Source organism: Crinia signifera, chromosome 4 (assembly GCF_055691185.1).
Source record: "Crinia signifera chromosome 4, ASM5569118v1, whole genome shotgun sequence".
Taxonomy (NCBI): domain Eukaryota; kingdom Metazoa; phylum Chordata; class Amphibia; order Anura; family Myobatrachidae; genus Crinia; species Crinia signifera.
In genome coordinates this window covers 169,306,491-169,326,312 of record NC_139220.1, presented here as the reverse complement: position 1 = coordinate 169,326,312, position 19,822 = coordinate 169,306,491, and the positions used below count along the sequence as shown (strand labels likewise).

Below are 19,822 nucleotides of genomic sequence, written 5' to 3'. Positions count from 1 at the left end.
GAAGTTGATTGGCTGGTGCTTTATCTCATTTCACTCTTTCTCCAGACTTACAGACTTAATACATCTGCCCCACTGTTATATCAGAGGTCTTTTAGAATGGGGAGAGAAAAACTAATCAAAAAAAGAAGTCTGGTATGCAGGACTAGAGAGCGAAAAGGAGATAATAAAAGGAGTAAAGAAGGGGTATTGCTAGGTTCTCATATGGTCCATCTCCCAATCAACACTTTATATTACCAGCACATAAGCCACTGTACCAGGAGTATAGAGTTGTATGAAATCCTTGGATTAAATTAGGTACAATAATATATTGAAGAACACTGACAGCAACACAGATTAGTTGCTGGATGTATGTATGTTTGATGTGTGCCCATGCAACACCTATTACTGCACCGAACTTGATCCTGAAGACCCCACAGGGTTCATGTTTTCTAGGTCACCTGTGGATTTTTTAAATGTAATAGTTGGTGATACACATTGCACCAGCCGAGTGACTTGGAAAACATGACCTGTGTAGGGTCCGGAGGACCAAGTTGGAGAACACAGCATTATTGCAATAACATTAAACCAATCTAATAAAGGGGTTAGAGTGCCACATACAATTGATCCACAAAAATCTACATAGAGGACAAATTATGAGTTTTAGCTTTTTAAAGATTGTTGCATTTAGTCCAGCCAATCAGCTGCCAAATGTCATCTTTTAAACACATGGCAGTTAGGAGCACCAGTTATCATAAATAGCTAACACTTGTTGCTAAATGGGGCCCTTAATTGCTGGTAATTGCTGGTAAAACAATGTGCTTTCCCGCAAGAACTGTTCATGTTTCTGTTTTTACCTTCTTCCCATTTATAACGCTCAGCTCCTTTGCCCATGTTCCATTATACTGTCTCTCTTCCCCAGGATCCTATCTAGCTCTTCTCCTCCCTGGCAGTAAAAGATTCTACCAAACTGTTGATTATACCTCAGGCCTATGCTATAAGTGTCTAATAAGACCACCAGCCTTTACAGTGGCTACCCCCCAAAACACACACTGACCCGCAATTGGGTCTTATAAATGCAAATCAAAAAACACAAGTGATACATGTATATGCATATGTATAGGGGGCCAATACAAACTAAAAAAAGGCAGTTGCAATATTATTGAGTACATAATGGAAAGAAGACCACGGATGACTTATAAAGGGTTAAGCAACAGAGTAAGAATACATCTTGTAGTAACATTTAAATTGATTTTAAATGAAGCTTAAAATAATAAGATTGTATAGACATTATCATTGCACATACTTTGTTGAGCGCTTGTAATATCAATTTATGGGTTCCTTCAAGTAAGCACTGGTTCTTGATGACTTTAAGTGGAAGATTTAGAGAAACAGTTTCGTCAGCTTTTACTGGATTATTTGGAACATCTAATTTTGTGTCAAAAAAGAAAACAATTGTTTACCAAATACATAATACAAACTGTTGTACATTAATTATAAAATTACTGAATTTCTATGGATTGACTACATGTCCATACAAAAGCCTTAAGGTGCCCATACACTGCCTGCGACGTCTCACAGCAGTGTACGGACACCCGACAGAGTGCGAGCCGCCGGAACCTTCCCGGCGGCAGGGACAAATGCGATCCGTTGTGATGGATCGCATGCGTCCCTGCTTCCCGCCCGCCCCAGAACAGGTGGTCGGACGGCCAGCCGGTCCGACCACCTAGTCTGGTCCGATGCGCACGGGACCGCGCATCGGACCCGTCTGCATGTCAGGGAGAGGCAATTTGGTCCGATTTAACAGGCCGATTGGTCGCAATCGGCCGAAATCGGACCAAATCGCCTCAAAGTATGGGGGGGCCTTTACTTTTATCATAAAAAAATATAGAAAATAGGCTTTAGGTACAAAGAATTTCTGTTTGATTTCATTATAGGTCACAATTCTGTCCTCTTTTATACAAGCCAATAGGATCACACAGCCAAAAAAAATACAAATGTGATTAAAAAAAAAAACTGTTGTAAGACAATAAATCATACTTGCCTACTTTTGAAAACTGGCTTTAGGGAGATTATAGCTGGTAATAGAATTTTGCACAGCGCCCCATTGAGGGGGCATGTCATGCTCCACCCAAAGGGCGTGTCTAGTTCCATATATGGAGAGATGGTGAAAAGAGATTCTCAACATGGCACCTACAAGCATAGGTGTGCATTGCTACATCGGGAGGAATCTTTTAAAATGACTTATATCCAAATGTAGATGAGCCACAAAACAGTTAGTAAGAGCTACTACACTTGCTAAAGTGCTGGGAAATGGTGCTGATGATTAAATATAAATGTATCTATCTCTCATTCCTTTTTTGCCCAACAATGTAACAGGGTAATGTGGGCTAGGTGAAATGAGGGAGATTTCTAGACTAATGAGGGAGAGAGGGAGATTGCTATTATATCAGGGAGTCTCCTGCAGTATGCAGGAGGGTAGGCAGCTACAGTATGCAATAAATACTTAGCAAGTCCAGCTTAAGGACACATGGAAAAATTGGGAATCCAATTCCGAGCAATGTGCAATGGCAAGGGCCCTCATTCTAGTTTTATCGCTCATGGAAGCAATGGTTAGCGACCGTGCATGCGCATAAACATTTATGTGCATGTGCAGCCACATTGTGCAAGCGGCCATGATGAATTGACTATTTGCTGGCCGTTTGCTCATGGGCATTACCATGAAAACTCTGGGCATTCCCATGGAAATTTGCCGGTGACACAAATGAAGAAGGCGGGTAGCTGATGTCAGCAATGTCAGCTGTCCATCAGCTTCCCGAATTTCCCAGCTCAACCAGAATCACCCCCAATGTGCGGCGATGCACAGTACTCAAAATCACTTGCAATATCATCCCTATTACGGTGTTCCTCTAATGGAATGCAAAGAATAATGAGTAATGCTGCAATGATGTGCATCCTTTATGAGCGTTCCCATGGCACATTGCTTAATATTGAATTGCCTCCATGGGGATTTTAAATAAAAAAAGATCACTTAAAAAAAAAAAAAAAATAAGAAAAAACCCATATGGAAGGCACACAAAGGGCGGTATTCAATGAGAATACCTGCGAGGTGCAGCGAATCCTTTTTTGGATTCGCTGCACATTCGCCACGTTCCGGAGCCTCACCGGCTCCGGTATTCAACGAGTAAGGGGCAGCGAGCCCCTGACCAGCGAATATGAGCTCCTGCGGCGACGCCGCAGGGAGCCTGAGGACGGTGGCAGGCAGAGAGATGGAAGTCTCTCTGCCTGCCCCAGAACGTTTGTGGGGGGGAGGTGGGCTCCCCGGGTGCCAGGCAGCACAGGCTGCCCCCCGGGGGTGCCAGCAGGGGACCTATATTCACTACACCCGATCGTAACGATCGGGTGCAGTGAATATATGAATATGTAATGAGCGGCTCGGCTCTGGCGCCCCCTGCTGGCTGCTGTGTAAAAAAAATAAAAAAAATATATTTTTTTTAAAATTAAATATATATTCATGTGCTTACAGCACATGAATAAAAGTAGCATGCCCCTCCTCAGAATAAAATTCCTGATTTTTTGACACCAAATGTAAAAAACAAAACACTTTATTTTAAAAGTTCACATTCCACTTCTCCATAAAAAGATAGCGATTGCTACTCGGTGAATCATGAAGAAAAAAACCTTCAAATGTATTCGCCATGTGGTCATTGAATAGGGTGATTCATCGGTTTAGTCAAAAACAGCACAAATTCGCCATAAAAACATGGCGAATCAGGCTCATTGAATACCGCCCATAGTGTGGTAATAAAACCAGGGGAATCCTGGGACATGAAATGTGCATGAGTACAAAAGTCATCCTTTTGGATATCAAACATCATAACAATGGGACAACTAATCTTTCGAGACGTCCCAGAAGTGTGCATGAATGACCAATGCCTGAAGGAATACCTACATATAAAAGGTATAATCTATATATATGTCGAGTGAAACTACGGGTGAGATTTAATAGGATGAGAGATTCAGAAAGCGAGAGATTTGGTAAGAAATCTCCAGGTTTTTTAAAGCAGCAATCATTTACAATTCAAAATCAAACTGGTTTTGCTGTGTAAATGATTGCCACTTTAAAAAAACTGGAGATTTCTCACCAAATCTCTCACTTTCTGAATCTCTCATCCTATTAAATCTCACCCTACGTCTCTTTCTCACACATGCACAAACACAGAAGGTAGCAGACTAGCTTTCGAAGCTTTGCTTCCAGTGGGCTTACTAGTGAATATATAGGAAGGTAAAGACAAAAAAACTCATAGCAGTAAGAGACTGAGCACTTACCCAAAATTACATTCATTAATTTTTTTTTTTCAATTTGAATTTTTGGTTATACAATAGCTAACAAAGAGCTCACCGTCAGACATAATCTGTAACATAACCCGCAGGGCTACCAGCTGGACACCAGTCACCTTTTTGTGCTTCTTCATTGCATTCATTAGACTTGTCATAGTCACGGTGATCACATCCAAGTTAAATGCACTAAAAAAAATTGTACCAATTGCAAATATTTAGATTTTGCTTCTTTTACAGTGTTAAGTACCGAAGTGTAAAGTACAAATCAAGGATTCTTTCATACTTCGGTAAAGCATGGCAAAAATGTATTTCAGCAGTAAATGCCCACACCAACTAGACTAAGGGCCCATACACACTAGGTGACTGAGCTGAAAGCATCTCAATTTTATTGTTTGAGCTCACTGTGTATGGGGCAGCGATGAGTGCTGATGTGCGCTCCTGCATCATCGCTGGCCCCACCGCTCATCTGAAGGGTGAAAAATCGCTCAGTGCATATGCACTGAGCGATTTTCAGCCCACTGATTTTCCCTATCATCGCTGTCCATACACGCTGGGCAAAATCGCTTGATAGAGAAAAGCAATGCTGGGATGTCCAAGCACATGCTACCTGGAGTTTAAAAGCATAATCCGGCACATGGTCAGCCCAGTTTATCTGTAGATATCGGATCTAAAGAATGCTACTAATGGTAATGAGTAAACCTCAGGGCCTGATTAAGGGTCCCAGCTGCCTTAACCACCCTTCTCCACCACCAGTTTTTTTCGCTTATAGTCAGCTAAAAATCTGTAAACAGGATTGGGGGCCTCAGGTTCATTCATATTGCCACTTAATGCTCTAACTGCTGGAAATGGCAGCAGTGGCAATCAATCACAGCCTCGGCATTGGAGTCAACCCTGGCTCTTGCAGGATCTCCTCTTCCCAGTGTCTCTGCCTTGTTCCCAGGGGCACCAGTAAACGCTCCCATCTCAGTGCAATCTAGAGTAGAGTAGTGTGCCTTTTTTTTGCAGCCCAAGCTGCATCCTAATCAGCCCATTGGTTAACAAGGCCCTGGTAAACCTCCATCTATCGTACTTCATTTGCAATAGGGACTTGACTGCTCTGAGTGTGAAACATGGAAAGGGTAATATATTTTTATGGATAAGTGACAAAAACCAAAACAGAAGCGTTTAATACTTTATTATCCCTGAAGACCAGATGATTTGTGCAAAAAATAAACCTATTTGTAGTGCACTTAACAGTTTTTACACATCATTACATTGTATTTAGCTAAAAGTTTTGAAAAATAACAGGTTGAAAACAAATCTTTTACAATAACCATGAAAATAGTATAATTATGAATGCACAATTGGATTATTCCTTCTTTACATAAATCTGTACTAAACTGACAGTACGAGACTGATCGCATTACCAGATAGAAAATTAATATCTATAATCAAATCTTTATTAAAAACACAAGAGGTCCTTAAAATTCAAAGTTTAAGAAATTTGTTTCAATGCAGATGTTTTTTGGGTACTTGTTTCCTAGCACGGTGCCACCGATTTTGATTGTATTGATCGGGTCGGAAAAATCGTGTCGATCGCATTGCATGCCAACCAAAACGCATGCGATGCGACCGACGCGGTCGACCCGATTTTTACATTGGAATCCATTTAAAATGGTCCCCGAGACCCGATTTTACATTGATTTCAATGTAAAAAGCCCCAAAACCCCCCAGTTTAATAGCAAACCCCCCTGATGGTTGAAATGGCCCCCCATTGTTAACACCACCCCACTATTGACGCCAACCCGAAGCGCGGCGAGCGCAGCGAGCCCGCCAGGGGCGGCAGAACGCGTCCTCTGACCTTTTCATACCCCCACTATCCACGTCGGCGTGGAGTTGATTTTATATAGTGCCCCGAAGCGTGGCGAGCGCAGCGAGAAGAGACTGCACATCGAGCCGCAAAACCGCGCCCGAAGCATGACAAGCATGACTGTGCTGACATTCCGGTAAAAAAAAAGTCGACTTTTTTTCAATGTTGACCTTGCCCATGTCGATCTAATGACCATGCCCACCTAAATTCATGTCTACCTTCCTGCATGTCGACCTAAATGCATGTCGACCTAGATGGTCGAGACCAAATGCTTGCCTACCATAATGCTGGTGACCTAATGATCCATACCCGCTTCTGTTTGGTCCTTCCTCACTTACCCTTCCTTCCTGAGCATCACACAGCACCATTTGTCAGCCATACCATGCAGCACCAGGAAGAGACTGCATGGGTACCCTCATGCTATTAAAATAAATTATAGGAGACCATGCAGTTTTTGAACTCTTTGCGAACAGATTATGTTAAAACATTTAAGGTTTTTCATGCAGTTTACTTATAATAAATGAATTGGTAATACCTTCCATTCAGAAGATGGAGCAATACCCGACAGGCACTTTCTGTGGCTTCAGGAAATTCAAGATGTTTCTTCATTATTTCTAGCACATTGATATGCACCCCTTTCTCCAATAAAATCTTTCTAATAATCACTGGAAAATAAAATGCATGTATTAAAGTCAAAAAATATTTAAAAAAGCAAGATTTTGCAAATTATCAATTAATTGTACATTAATTCTAATTTATTCTTGTTCATTTTCCACCCATACTCTAAAGAAATACTTGTAGACAATCATCCATGTGTGATCAACGGAACCTTTTACATGACTCAGAAAAAACGTACACACATCTAGGGCCCATCAATCCTTATCAAGAATGGATTATGTTTAATATCTAATTCTTTAATTGCTCAGGTTTATTTTTCTAATATCCATGATATATTAATATCAGATCATGCCCAGATATCAATTGATCGTATATATTGAACCAACTACTGGGGTTGATTGCCTTTGGCGCTTTCCAGATTATTTGGCTAGCTCAGATGATTTTAAAAGAGATAGTTGGCTGCCTCTTGGAATAATTATCTGGATGACAACATAGAACATTGGCATGATATTGTCCTGTTCTGGGCAGCGTCAAAGGCAGTTCTGCGTGGCCACATTATTTGTTATGTTCCTAAACAGAAAAGGTATTCTGCAAAACAATACCATAAATTGCAATGATCCACGGCACAGGCTTTTAGACATTATCAAACACAACCATCTAGTGATAGTTTGGAGGTCTTGGCGGTCAAAGAAAAGGAATAATTTCTAACACAAACCAGAACAAAGTTGGACTACACAAAACAAGTGTATTATAAACGGGGAAATAGATATGGCAAACTATTGGCATTAATAGTAAAGCCTTATAGGAAACGTTCATTTATTACCACCATTAGAAATCCTATTGACAACAGAACATACACTTCCACTAAAGACATCTTGACACATTTTCAGAAATATTACCAGTCCCTTTACCAAGACTTCCCGAAAAAAGGGATCAACTGCATTGATAATGGTCTTTAGCCCAACTTCCCAAGTTAATTCAGGAACAAAGAAACGTAGGGTGACATTTAATAGGATGCGATTTTTTCACACTTTCCAATTCGCCTATTGTCGCACTTTTTAAAATCACATTTTTTGACACAAATTTGCATATTTAATGAGGTGTGTATGCGTAAAAACGTTGTGAGGTCGCGCCCCCCCCCCCCCCCCCCCCGAGCATAACCAGCCCCGGGCTCATTGAGCCGGACCTGGTTCCAAAAATACGGGGGTCAAAAAGCATAGGGGACCCCCATATTTCTGAAACCAGCCCCGGACTCTTGGACCGGTCCTGGTTCCAAAAATACGGGGGACCCCTGTATTTTGAAACCAGCACCGGGCTCCAACAGACCTACAGCCGGGGGACAGTTTTCACATAAGGTCCCCAAGCCGAAACATGAACACCGTGGCTGGACAGCCTTGGACTGGGTACCTGGAAGAATGGGGACCCCCCCAATAGAGGGGGTTCCCCTGGCATCACCCATCCAGGGTCACCGGCATCCGTGGCCAGTGGACGCCGGGCCTGATAGGATTAAATCTGACATACCTAACTTTGCTTTATGCAGGAAAACTACAAGTGCCAGCAGACCTCCCCTGCATGCTGGGACTTGGAGAACCACAAATCTCAGCATGCGAGGCATTAATGGCCCCACTTGTAGTCCACCTGTAAAAAGAATGTTAAAAGAAAAGACACACACAGAAAAGTATAACTTTATTTCACACACAAACACACACTTCACTTTTACACCAATATACTTACCATTCCAGGATCCAGCGCTGGTCTCCCTTCTGCAGAGGCCGGCGTCCACTGGCCACGGATGCCTGTGACAGCCTCAGGCTTAAGCCCTGGACGGGTGAAGCCTGGAGGGGGACCCCTTTATTGGGGAGGGGCATTCTTCCAGGTAGCCCGTCCAAGGCTGTCCAGCCAAGGTGCTCATGTTTCGGCCAGGGGACCTTATGTAAAAAGTGTCCCCCGCTGTGGCATGACACTGCGGGTTGTTGGAGCCCGGGGCTGGACCAGCAGATTTTTTGGTCCCCCGTATTTTTGTAACCAGGACCGGTCCAAGAGTCCGGGGCTGGTTTCAGAAATACGGGGGACCCCTATGCTTTTGGTTCCCCGTATTTACGGAACCAGTCCGGCTCAATGAGTTTGTAAGTAGAACATTTTGGTCGGAGACGACGCAGGGTGAGAGGAGACGACGCAGGGCGAGAGGGGGATGGTGCATGGCGAGAGGATGCAGGGAGAAAGCAGGTGACGGGGGTTGCAGAAGACAGAGTGAGGGAGGGGGGACACAGGGTGGGGATGACTTTGGGGAAGATGAGGGTCGCACGGTGTGCGTGTGTGAGATTATACCTTTTCGAAGGTCCTATTAAAACAATCATTCATTTTCATTTATAACCTATTAAGTAAAACATGATTGCAAATAATTATTATTCAATTTTCTATAATTATTAGTGGAAACACTATGGGCGGTATTAAATGAGGCTGATTCGCCAGGTTTTTATGGCGAGTTTGTGCTGTAAGGCGAATTTCTGACTAAAACGGTGAATCACCTTATTCAATGACCAGATGGCGAATACATTTCAAGGTTTTTTCGCCATGATTCACCGAGTAGCAATCGCTATCTTTTTATGGTGAAGTGGAATGTGAACTTTTAAAATAAAGTGGTTTTTTTTTTTACAATTGGTGTGAAAAAATCTGGAATTTTATTCTGAGGAGGGGCATGCTATTTTTATTCATGTGCTGTAAGCCCACCTCCCCCCACAAACGTTCTGGGGCAGGCAGGGAGACTTCCATCTCCCTGCCTGCCACCGTCCTCAGGCTCCCTGCGGCGTTCGCCGCAGGAGCTCAAATTCGCTGGTCAGGGGCAGCGAGCCCCTGACTCGTTGAATACCGGAGCCGGCGAGGCTCCGGAACGCGGCCACCAGTGGCGAATGTGCAGCGAATCCAAAACAGGATTTGCTGCACGTCGCTGGTATTCACACTGAATACCGCCATATTTATGGGTGTACATTAAACAAACTTTCCCTGTGAGGAAAATAAAGGCTGCAGAGAATCTGTGTTGTAATAGCTGTATAAAATATATAAACACAATCTCAAGGTGAGATTTAAAGAGTTTACATGGCAAACCCTAAAAAATGTTATGTAAAATAATTTGGCACATATACGGTTTCGATTAGAAATTTAAAATGCAAATCAAAAAACTTACAATTATGTTTAGACAGGGATGCCAAAGCAGTTGTTGATGCATGGAAAACCTCCTTGGAAGAAGAATGCATCAACATGGACAGCATCACTTCTCTATGTACAGGGTACCTGGTGGAAGAGTTAAACAGGGTTACAACAGGAAGAACTGGTCCACTTCTCCATGTATAGACTTCTTACAGATTACAGTACTTACTGATGTTGTTCATCCCCAATGTTTTCATGAAGTTCAGGATGGTACATAAAGAGATTGTTCAGGGCCCAGCATGCAGCTTCCTGGTATAGATTAAGATAGAACATGAGAAATATAGGCTCATTTCCTGAAGATGCTAGAGCAGGGGTTCCCAAACTTTGTAGAATCAGAAATGTATCCAAGGCACCCTTAGGCCAAAAGTTTGATAATGAAAGTTCAATAAATTGTGTGTATATTTCATCTTAAAGTTTAATTATGTAGTGAGGGACAAAATTTGTTTCTATTTTGTACATACATTTTATGATTGGCAGCCACAAGCACAGGCTTTGCCTATTATATTGATTGTAATTAATTCGAATTGGTCCTGGAAAACCAACCCGGGGCATCCATGTAAGGGTCTCAAGGCACCCCAGGGTGCTATGGCACACAGTTTGGGAACCACTGTGCTAGAGTATGAAAATATCAACTACAAATTGCAATGTTTTGGTGTGAAATACAATGCTTTATGTACAAAAAATCAAAATGCTCAACTTATACTTTTCTAGGGTTACTCGTTTAACAGTGTTAATACACAGAATACACAGAAACATGTAGGTGGTCATAAAGGGTTAAGTTTATAGGAAAAATGCAACGCAAAATAAGAGCGTTTCAAAGGGAAACTTGTTAACCTGGACTTCTGTGTTCTTCTTGTGTAGTTTTAAAGCTCTAAATGAAGGCTCAAACCAATACAGCTGTCCTCGAACATCATCAATATATTCCCCATCTTCCAAATCTTTGTTTAAAAATATTGTTTCAGCTTAAAACATGAAAAAATCAAGAATTATTACAAAGTTATAAAAAGATAGCAAGAAACACAGTAAGTGGCATTTGCTTTACGTCCAATAAAGTAAGATTTATTACGGTTATGCTGTGTACACACGGTCCGATTTCCTTTCTGATGTTGACGATATAGTCAACATCGGATCGGCATCGGATGCAGATCGCAAGGATTTTAACCCTTGCGATCCCGATCCGATCCCGATGCGCGTTCACGTATCGGAAGCCAGAAAGTCTTGGCTGCCTTGTCTATATAGTGCAGATCTGCACTATATAGTCAAGATAGGATGCCTTAAGATCCTATCCACGATCCTATCTGATCAGATCGTGGATAGGATCTTAAGGCACATCTACCGTGTGTACACACCATTAGGCAAGTGACTCCAGATCTGCATAAAGACAAAATTTACATATTTACAAAGCTTTGGTGGAAAATAAAACTGATAGTTTATTTAGCAACGTAGCTTCACTATGGCTTCCATGAACAGGAATGCTCCATGGAAAAGTAAAAAGGCTTAACATTTTTGCTACTAAAATTACAGAAAGGTAAATGGCAGATAAATTCCATATTTTTCAGCTGTCAAACATATCCAGTATCAGTCAATCTTAATTTATATAAAAATTAAAAAAATTATAGTGTAAAGGAAAAAAAAGGTGACCATGTAACATATTTTGAGGGTATTCAACCTATGCAGATATTTCAGAACAGGGGAAATATTGGCACTGACCTTTTCAATGCTGCCAATAATGACAGCATTGACGGGTGTCCGATCCGACTCGTCAGATATGTTTTGTTGCGCGGATTGTTGAATTCACATCCGTTTTTTGACAATCCATTGCCGTTTTTGCAGATCCACGGACTTTTCAACACTAGACAGCCGGAACAATGAATTCCGGCTGACGAGTTACAGTCGGAATAGACTAAAACAGCACGGAAACCTATACAATTGTGACCTAAGTCACACAAAAGCGCTGGTTCTAATATCACTCCAATGGCAATGTTATATTCCTGGGATGATGATGGTATTAACCAGGTATGCACCTCCCCTTCCTTTACCAGAGTAAAAATCTCCAACAAACAGCTATCCGGAGAGTCACTCTGGTAAAGGAAGGGGAGCTTCATACTTGGTTATTACCATCATTATCCCAGGAATATAACATTGCCATTCGAGCATCCACTAAGAGCGGGACTGGTAATTATAGGTGTTCTGCCTCACTACTTTGCATGCTTATGCCCAAAGACTCAGCCATCTCTAGCCTCATAGCCATTTGTGCCAGTGACCTCATTGTTGTATGTTGTTTGTCTTGTGTGTTAGTATAAAGTGCACTTTAAGTGATGTTTTAGGATTTTTTTTTAAATAAAATTGTTATAATGTGTTCATAAACCCCATCTGGTTATTTATGTGACTGGAGTACAGCTGCGCCTCTGATTAGTAACTGTGAGCTTTTGCCACAGAAACTAAAAAATCCCCATAAAACAGCACGGCATTCCGAGTGTTGGAACATCCAGACAGTCGTAATCCTGAATTGAATACCCCTAAATATTCCAGAAAAATCTGCAGTATAAATGGTCTGTACAAATCAGATTTGACAGTTATATTACTGAATCTTAGGTAATGCAATTAGATACCTCCCAACATTGTCTAGACACGAAGCAGGACCCATCATGTGCCGAAGGTGGACGCCCGAAATGCACATGCGCACAGCATCTATTCTGCAGCCTGAGGGGCTGGGGAGATAGTGACAGGGGAACTCCCAACTGTCCCACCCAGACAAGGGACACTACCGGCCCTGGGTGGGACGTTCCCGCGAAAAGCGGGACAGTTGGGAGGTATGCAAGCATGTGCTTGTAATCTCCTGAAATTATTTCATACAGCTGCTTGTCCCATATGTCACCTGTACAATTCTGACACATTACAACTTACTGAGCAGAGCCAGGCATGTTAGAGCAGCTGCTTGTAGTTTTGAGTTTGCTGAATAGTTTTTCAGTGCCATGATGATGACCTCGTGAGCTTCATTTAGTACCAGGATGTTGAAAAAACTCCCTATAATAAGAAAAGTAAAGCAATTAGCATTAGTTAGCTACTGAAATGTGAACATTAATACATACTTTTTACCAAATGCATCAACGAAGCACATTGTTCACCATTTGTCTTTAAAATTACTTTTATATCAAAATAAAAAAAAATAAAAAAGCATTTGTCCTTTTTCCGAGTAAACAATATTTTCTGTGTAAAGGATCATGCAATGCATCATTTTAAATGCAGCTAATATGCACTCCTCAACCGATATAAATAATAATAATAAAAAACAACAACTTAATTCTATTCAATAAAAGGTATGTAAAGTTGAAGTTTCATCGATTCTATGGGTAGTATTCAATGACAATTTTCACAATGTGCAGCGAATCCTGTTTAGGAGGGCTGGAGGATTCACTGCTAGCCCTCTCTCTCTCCCCCTATTCAACGCGCCAGGCGAACCCCCCTGGCGAAGGCTGCACACAGCAGCAGGGGGGAGAAGGAGGGCTGGCGGGGACACAGGTAGCAGAAGCTGCCTCCCCAAGGAGACTGGGCAGACGGGGAGGTGGAGGGAGCGCTGCGCTGGTCCCGCTCATGCATATGTAATGAGCGGGACCCAGTGGAGTGGATATTAAGGAGCGGCTCCCCACCCCCTGCTGACGTCATGTAAAAAAAAATTAAAAATTAAACATTATATATTCATGTGCTGCAAGTACATGAATACAAATAGCTAGTCCCTTCAAATAATAAAATTAAAGATTTTTTTACATAAAAAAAAAAGAAAATAGAAAACCTTTATTTCACCATAATGCAAAACGGCGAAATAATGTGAAAATCACGGTGAAAGCAGTTCTCAATCCTAGCATTGAATACACTCTCACGAATTAGAGTCAAAACCCCATTGAAATACACCAGTGAATTGCAGCAAGCATGAAACCGAGAACTGGCCGGCATTCACTGTTAGCTTTCGTCGAACAGTGATCGCTGAAAAGGGTGAATAAGATTTTCAGTGAAAAGTTTCCCCGCACAGCGTGAAAACAGCCCGATTCGACGAAAAAAAGCGGTGAATCCAGAGCATTGAATACTGCCCTATATATTAATGCAAGAGCAGTCTAAGGGGGGGTGATACAATTCTAGGTCACGATTGTCGGGACAATGAAAAGGGGGCATGTCCGAGGAAACAGCAGAGGATTGTCGAGATACAGCCGTGATTTTGATAAATCCACGACCGTTCTCGGCAAAACTGTTCTGCCGAGATGCCTCTTCAATGCTGTCAGGATTGACTAGGCGCCGCTATTTCCCTGATCTGAAATTTGGCATACACTAGTCGAAACTACAATGTTGGCAACCATTTTGCTTAAACCCCCTGAAAAACGATTTATAGTGCATTCATACTTAGCGATTTTACAAACAATATAGTTAGTGGCCACATCCTAGTGTATGCTGTTATTCATATAAAGCCCTGTCTCATTTGAAGCAGGTCCTCCAAAACAGTGTTGACGGTCACATATTGCTTCCATTATTGCATGACACACACTGTTGGGCAGATGGTTTTATGATCATCATGTAATACATGCATTGATCCACAAATATGAATAAAAACAAACTTAGTGATTTGGGGTTTATACTGCGCTCACCTTGATTTGCTGAAATTAGGCGCTGCTTAGCCTCAGGGGTTACCCGTTTCCCCTGTGGGTCATAAGTGTAAAACAAAAGAATGGGGGCTGAAGCGCTGCCTCTACGTGTGATGTTTGTAATAATAATGAGAGATTGATTTGGATGTAACGTGAGGATCTTTATTTGTAATTTACAGGTGTATCATGCATAGTGTGGAAGGGTACCGCCAAAAGTCACTGGTGTATTCCTCCACTGTTTATTGCCCATCCGTCGGTCAGTGTTAAGAGCCCCGAGGGGAATGAGGGTGTCAACAGACCCCTTTATACCATAAGCCCAAGTGGGTTTATGTCTCTTAGGCAGTTGACAGTGACAGTCCTGGGGCTTGCTTATAGTTCAGTCTAGCACTGTATGCTTAAATGAGGTTTCCTGCGGGAGTGTGCAGTGGATGGGTGTTGGGATAGGCGAGATGCGGCGTCCCGCTGACTCGCTTCTTAAACTGTGTGGCTGGCTCCCTAACCAAGCGCGGCAAGCGCCCACAGAAAGGTCGAGCAGCAGAACCAAACGGCCGGAGCACGGACAGGCACAACGGCAACCAGCCACACAGGGTAAGAAGCGAGTCAGCGGGACGCCGCATCTCACCTATCCCAACACCCATCCACTGCACACTCCCGTAGGAAACCTCATTTAAGCATACAGTGCTAGACTGAACTATAAGCAAGCCCCAGGACTGTCACTGTCAACTGCCTAAGAGACATAAACCCACTTGGGCTTATGGTATAAAGGAGTCTGTTGACACCCTCATTCCCCTCGGGGCTCTTAACACTGACAGACGGACAGGCAATAAACAGTGGAGGAATACACCAGTGACTTTTGGCGGTACCCTTCCACACTATGCATGATACACCTTTAAATACAAATAAAGATCCTCACGTTACATCCAAATCAATCTCTCATCATTATTACAAACATCACACTTAGAGGCAGCGCTTCAGCCGCCATTCTTTTGTTTTACAAAAACAAACTTAGGGTTGTCTAAAAGTACAGAACTCATTTAACTATCACTTAATGATTTGAAATTACAACTTTTTCCAACATATTTTGCATAGAGTCCCAAAAAAAGGAGGTCCAGCTTTGAAAAATTGAACAAGAACTCTTCTTTTTGTTATCCACTACTTTTTAAGAAGGTTGGAATAGTAGGTGATAACACTGGTCACTGTATTTTATCCTCTTGCTTTATATACTGTATAAAAATCTACGCTTTTGGATATACAGGAACTTTTGTTTCATGCTGAGGCACTTTGTAAGAAGGTACATCCATTATGCACAAGTGTTCAGTAATAAATACAAGAAACGATTTCTGAATTTATTAATGGAATTGTATTAATAGCAGACAACCAAAAACGGTTATATGACCCATTGGCATTATATACACTATATATATTTATATACACAACATATCATTAACAGACTGTGTAAAACGATAAAGAGATTTGGAGAGCAACAAAGACATCTTTGTTTTTTTTACATGCAACCAGGTACTATCCTACTCCAGGAGTCTGACAACCAAAATTAGAGATGCACTGCACTAAATTGTAACATAGATCCTCCAATCTGGAATCCCTTGATAATCTGTGTGGTTGGAAGAGAAGAACATTGCAAAACAGGTCGAGGGTAAGTGCAGAATTGCACTCTTGCTGAACACAATTATACTTTATCTGTGACCAATCAGCAAGTGGGCAATGAGCCCGATTCAGACCTGATTGCATGGCTGCTAATTTTTGGAGCCCTGTGATCAGATACCCATTGTCCCTCCAGAGTGAAATCCCACCCTGCTCAAGCCTTCAAATTGCTTAGCAGGGCTTCCGAAACGTAGCAGGATCAACGCTTCCCTGCAACTCCATTCGCTAGTCTCTCAACATCGAATGTTTCTTCCAGTGGTGCAGTCTGTGCATAGACCAGGACTTACTCGGCAGCTGGGATACAATCCAGCTGTTCGGAGCCAGAGCTGACATCACATGCCTTCCCCTAAAATGCTTGGCCATGCATGCATTTTCCCTGATACTCCCAGAAAGTTCAAAATGCTTATACCTGGCAGATGCTTCAGGGCAATTCCTGCAAAGTAAACTAGAATCTTAAAAGGCTTCTTTCCCCAAGCAGCCCACTTCCTGAATAATTCTAGCTAGCCCCCAAACCAAAAAAGCGGGCTCCCTGCATTAGCCGCAAACCTCGCCATTTGGGGGAATCCTCGTTGTCCTCTGACGGTGAGGATTCCCCCAGATCACTGAATAGGGTGAGCGTCCGGTGCAGGGGTTAAACGGAGAGGATGGCTTGTTTTCGGCAATCCTCCCAGAAAACAAGTCATCCTCGCCATACAAACCCCCTTGCCAGCTGCATTGAATACACCCCTTAATGCCACCTAAAAACAAATATTTATTTGGAGACTACGTAGCACAAAAAGCGAGTAGCAAACCATCTAAAAAGGCTGTAGTTTCTTGTGTTGGAAGAGAGAGAATAGGATGCATAGTTAAATATAAAATCAGTCGTATATAGCATCAACTAGGTAAAAGATTTAAGATACAGTGAGAATATACTTAAAAAGAAAATCTAACAAGCTCACCAAATGTAAGTTTCTGGAATAAACAGCAACAGACTTCCTGGATTCTCTCACTATTTGGAAATGTTTTCATTGCATCCATTATTATGTTGTAACACCTTACATTGCCAGACATAAGCACTTCCACGTTACTAGCTGCAAGATAAAAATGAAATACATTAATATTGTATATAAATGGTAATAAAACATGCTCACAAATAAATATGCTGCTAAATTATATAATGTATACATTCCCAGTTACTGCAGATCAAAGTTTCTACACACTCATAACTCATAAATTACTATTTGATAATGTAAAGCATGTAAGAAAGCATCTCAAAGGCTCTTTGCAAAAAAAATAAAAAATCATGAACTAGAAGAACATAATGAATGGAAATAAGCACTACAATCTGCAAGCTAATCTAAATTGTAGTGGTAAATTTTATTTTAACACTACAATTTAGATTTCAGTTTGAACACACCCCCATCCCCACTAAATCTCTCAGCACGTTACATCTGCCCACCTTCAGTGCACATGGTTTTGCCAATTAAAGAAAGATTTTGCAATCCGTGATGAATAAGGCCCTATACCATTTTTCCATGAGCTCAATGGAACTATTTTACAATATTGCATCAACTTGTCTAATGTGTACTCTGCTTTAGGCATAAAGTGTAAGTAGAAGTATAAATGCTGCAAAGTAGGAATGTTTTTAAAAATAAGAAGTGTTAATAGTTTATTTTTATCAATTAATAAATGCGAAGTGAATGAACAGAAGAGAAATCTAAATTAAATCAATGTTTGGTATGACCACCTTTTGCCTTCAAAACAGTAAATTAGGGCTCTGTGTAGGCCTATCATCACTTACCAGACTCCTTGTTATTCTTTACACTGAAGATGGCTAATAAATGACATTGGTATCATGTATGGGGTCATTGTCCTGCTGCAGAATAAGTTCGGAGCCAATCAGATGCCTTCCCTGATGGTACTGCACAATGCATAAATACCTGCCTTTATTACTAACATTGAGAACATCATTAATCCTGACAAGGGACCTTATTCTGGTCCCTTGTCAGAGTAGCGTGTGAACCAAACACCGCCTGCAGTGCCAGCCGTCGCCCTCCTCGCACGCCGCAATAACCCACACGGCTGCGAATGGATGATTTGCATAATATTCCATTCACTGCCTTGCTGTGCTCAGTCTTGGCATAGTGGATGACCCATAACATGAAAGTCTTCCACAACCTCACCTTTTTAGCAGTTTGGCTGTTCCTCACCAAGTTTAAAGCCTCCTATAAATCTCTTTTTATGTCAGTTAACATTAATGTTCCAACCTACATATGAAAATGATCAATATCACCTGTATGGTACGATTGGTTAATCATACAGTTGGACTATATTCCTACAAAATCCCTGACTGTGCAAGTGTACATAGAAGAATAGAAGCTATTTTGAAGGCAAATTCTCTTCTGTTCTTTCACTTTGCATTTTGAGCCTATAGTGTGTGTGTGTGTGTGTGTGTGTGTGTGTGTGTGTGTGTGTGTGTGTGTGTGTGTGTGTGTGTGTGTGTGTGTGTGTGTGTGTGTGTGTGTGTGTTGCAATTGTGTCGAATATTTGCCCTAAATGTAATATTACTACATTGAAGGCCTTCTTGAGATTTCAATATAGTAATCTGACACACAGTATTATTCCACCCTGTGGCTTGTATAGAGGTGGTGACAGCACACCCCATTTAGCCATTTAGGCTGCAGGGTGGTCAATTTATACTTACCTCTTATTTTTGGGGATTGTATTTAAGATCCCCCCCCCCCCCCCCGCAGAAGGATGAAGCCCCCCCCCCCCCCCCCCCCCCCGCCGCAGAAGGATGAAGCCTTCCCCCCCCGCCGCAGAAGGATGAAGACCAGCACTCAGGCGAATTTCAGGTGAAGAAAGTAAGAAGTTTATTCCATGTGCAGGTAAATAGCAACAATGGCTGTCCCAACAGCCGTTTCAACTTGGCTTTAGCCACTTATATATATATATAGCTGAATACTTATTGTGTTGTTATACCTCACAATACATTTCCCAAGGAATGTTCATGTGAGTCAAAAGTGCCTTTGTTTAAGAAGTGTACTTTTTATACTATTACTAACTTAACTTCAAAATGTGACATTTAGTTTTCCAAACAAAGAAAACTCCAAAAGGAGAAAGTGAAGTACCATAATTTAAATAAATGACTAACTACCTGAACATTTCAAGATGCCATTGCTAAAGGATGTACTCCTTGATTTCTCAACCGAGAACAAGAAACCCTTGAAAGCAGAGTTCACGTGCTCACACAACTTAACCCCAGTAGGAAAGGATAGAAGGTCTATAATTATGTATGTTCTCAGAAAGTCTGGAAATGCTTACAGACTAACATGCAAAACAAGCATCAACACCAAACAGCCAACAACACAAATGTATTAAATGAATAGGTTTTGCTTATAGCCAATGCCTACTATGTGTGTATGTACCAAGCATTCTGTGAACCCTGCGTGGCATTTCATTTGTAGGGAGATCTGCTTTGATCCTAACCAAGGGGGTTATTTTGGTTCACTCTTTCTGACAAATTCCTTCTTAGATGGACAAAACCAAGTGCACT

At 41.7% G+C, this 19,822-nt stretch overlaps 1 protein-coding gene across 1 annotated transcript in view; it reads right to left on the bottom strand.

The window, feature by feature from the left end:
- The window catches only part of LRRK2 (leucine rich repeat kinase 2), a 223,109-nt gene that overhangs the window by 177,859 nt on the left and 25,428 nt on the right, over positions 1-19,822 (bottom strand). Inside the window, exons 8-15 of the mRNA XM_083182947.1 lie at positions 17,226-17,357; positions 12,899-13,018; positions 10,826-10,953; positions 10,161-10,240; positions 9,969-10,075; positions 6,702-6,831; positions 4,379-4,503; positions 1,283-1,404 (exon numbers count right to left, since the gene is read on the bottom strand). Of these exons, the coding sequence (XP_083039073.1) occupies positions 1,283-1,404; positions 4,379-4,503; positions 6,702-6,831; positions 9,969-10,075; positions 10,161-10,240; positions 10,826-10,953; positions 12,899-13,018; positions 17,226-17,357 (944 nt within the window). The remainder of the gene's footprint in view (positions 1-1,282; positions 1,405-4,378; positions 4,504-6,701; positions 6,832-9,968; positions 10,076-10,160; positions 10,241-10,825; positions 10,954-12,898; positions 13,019-17,225; positions 17,358-19,822) is intronic.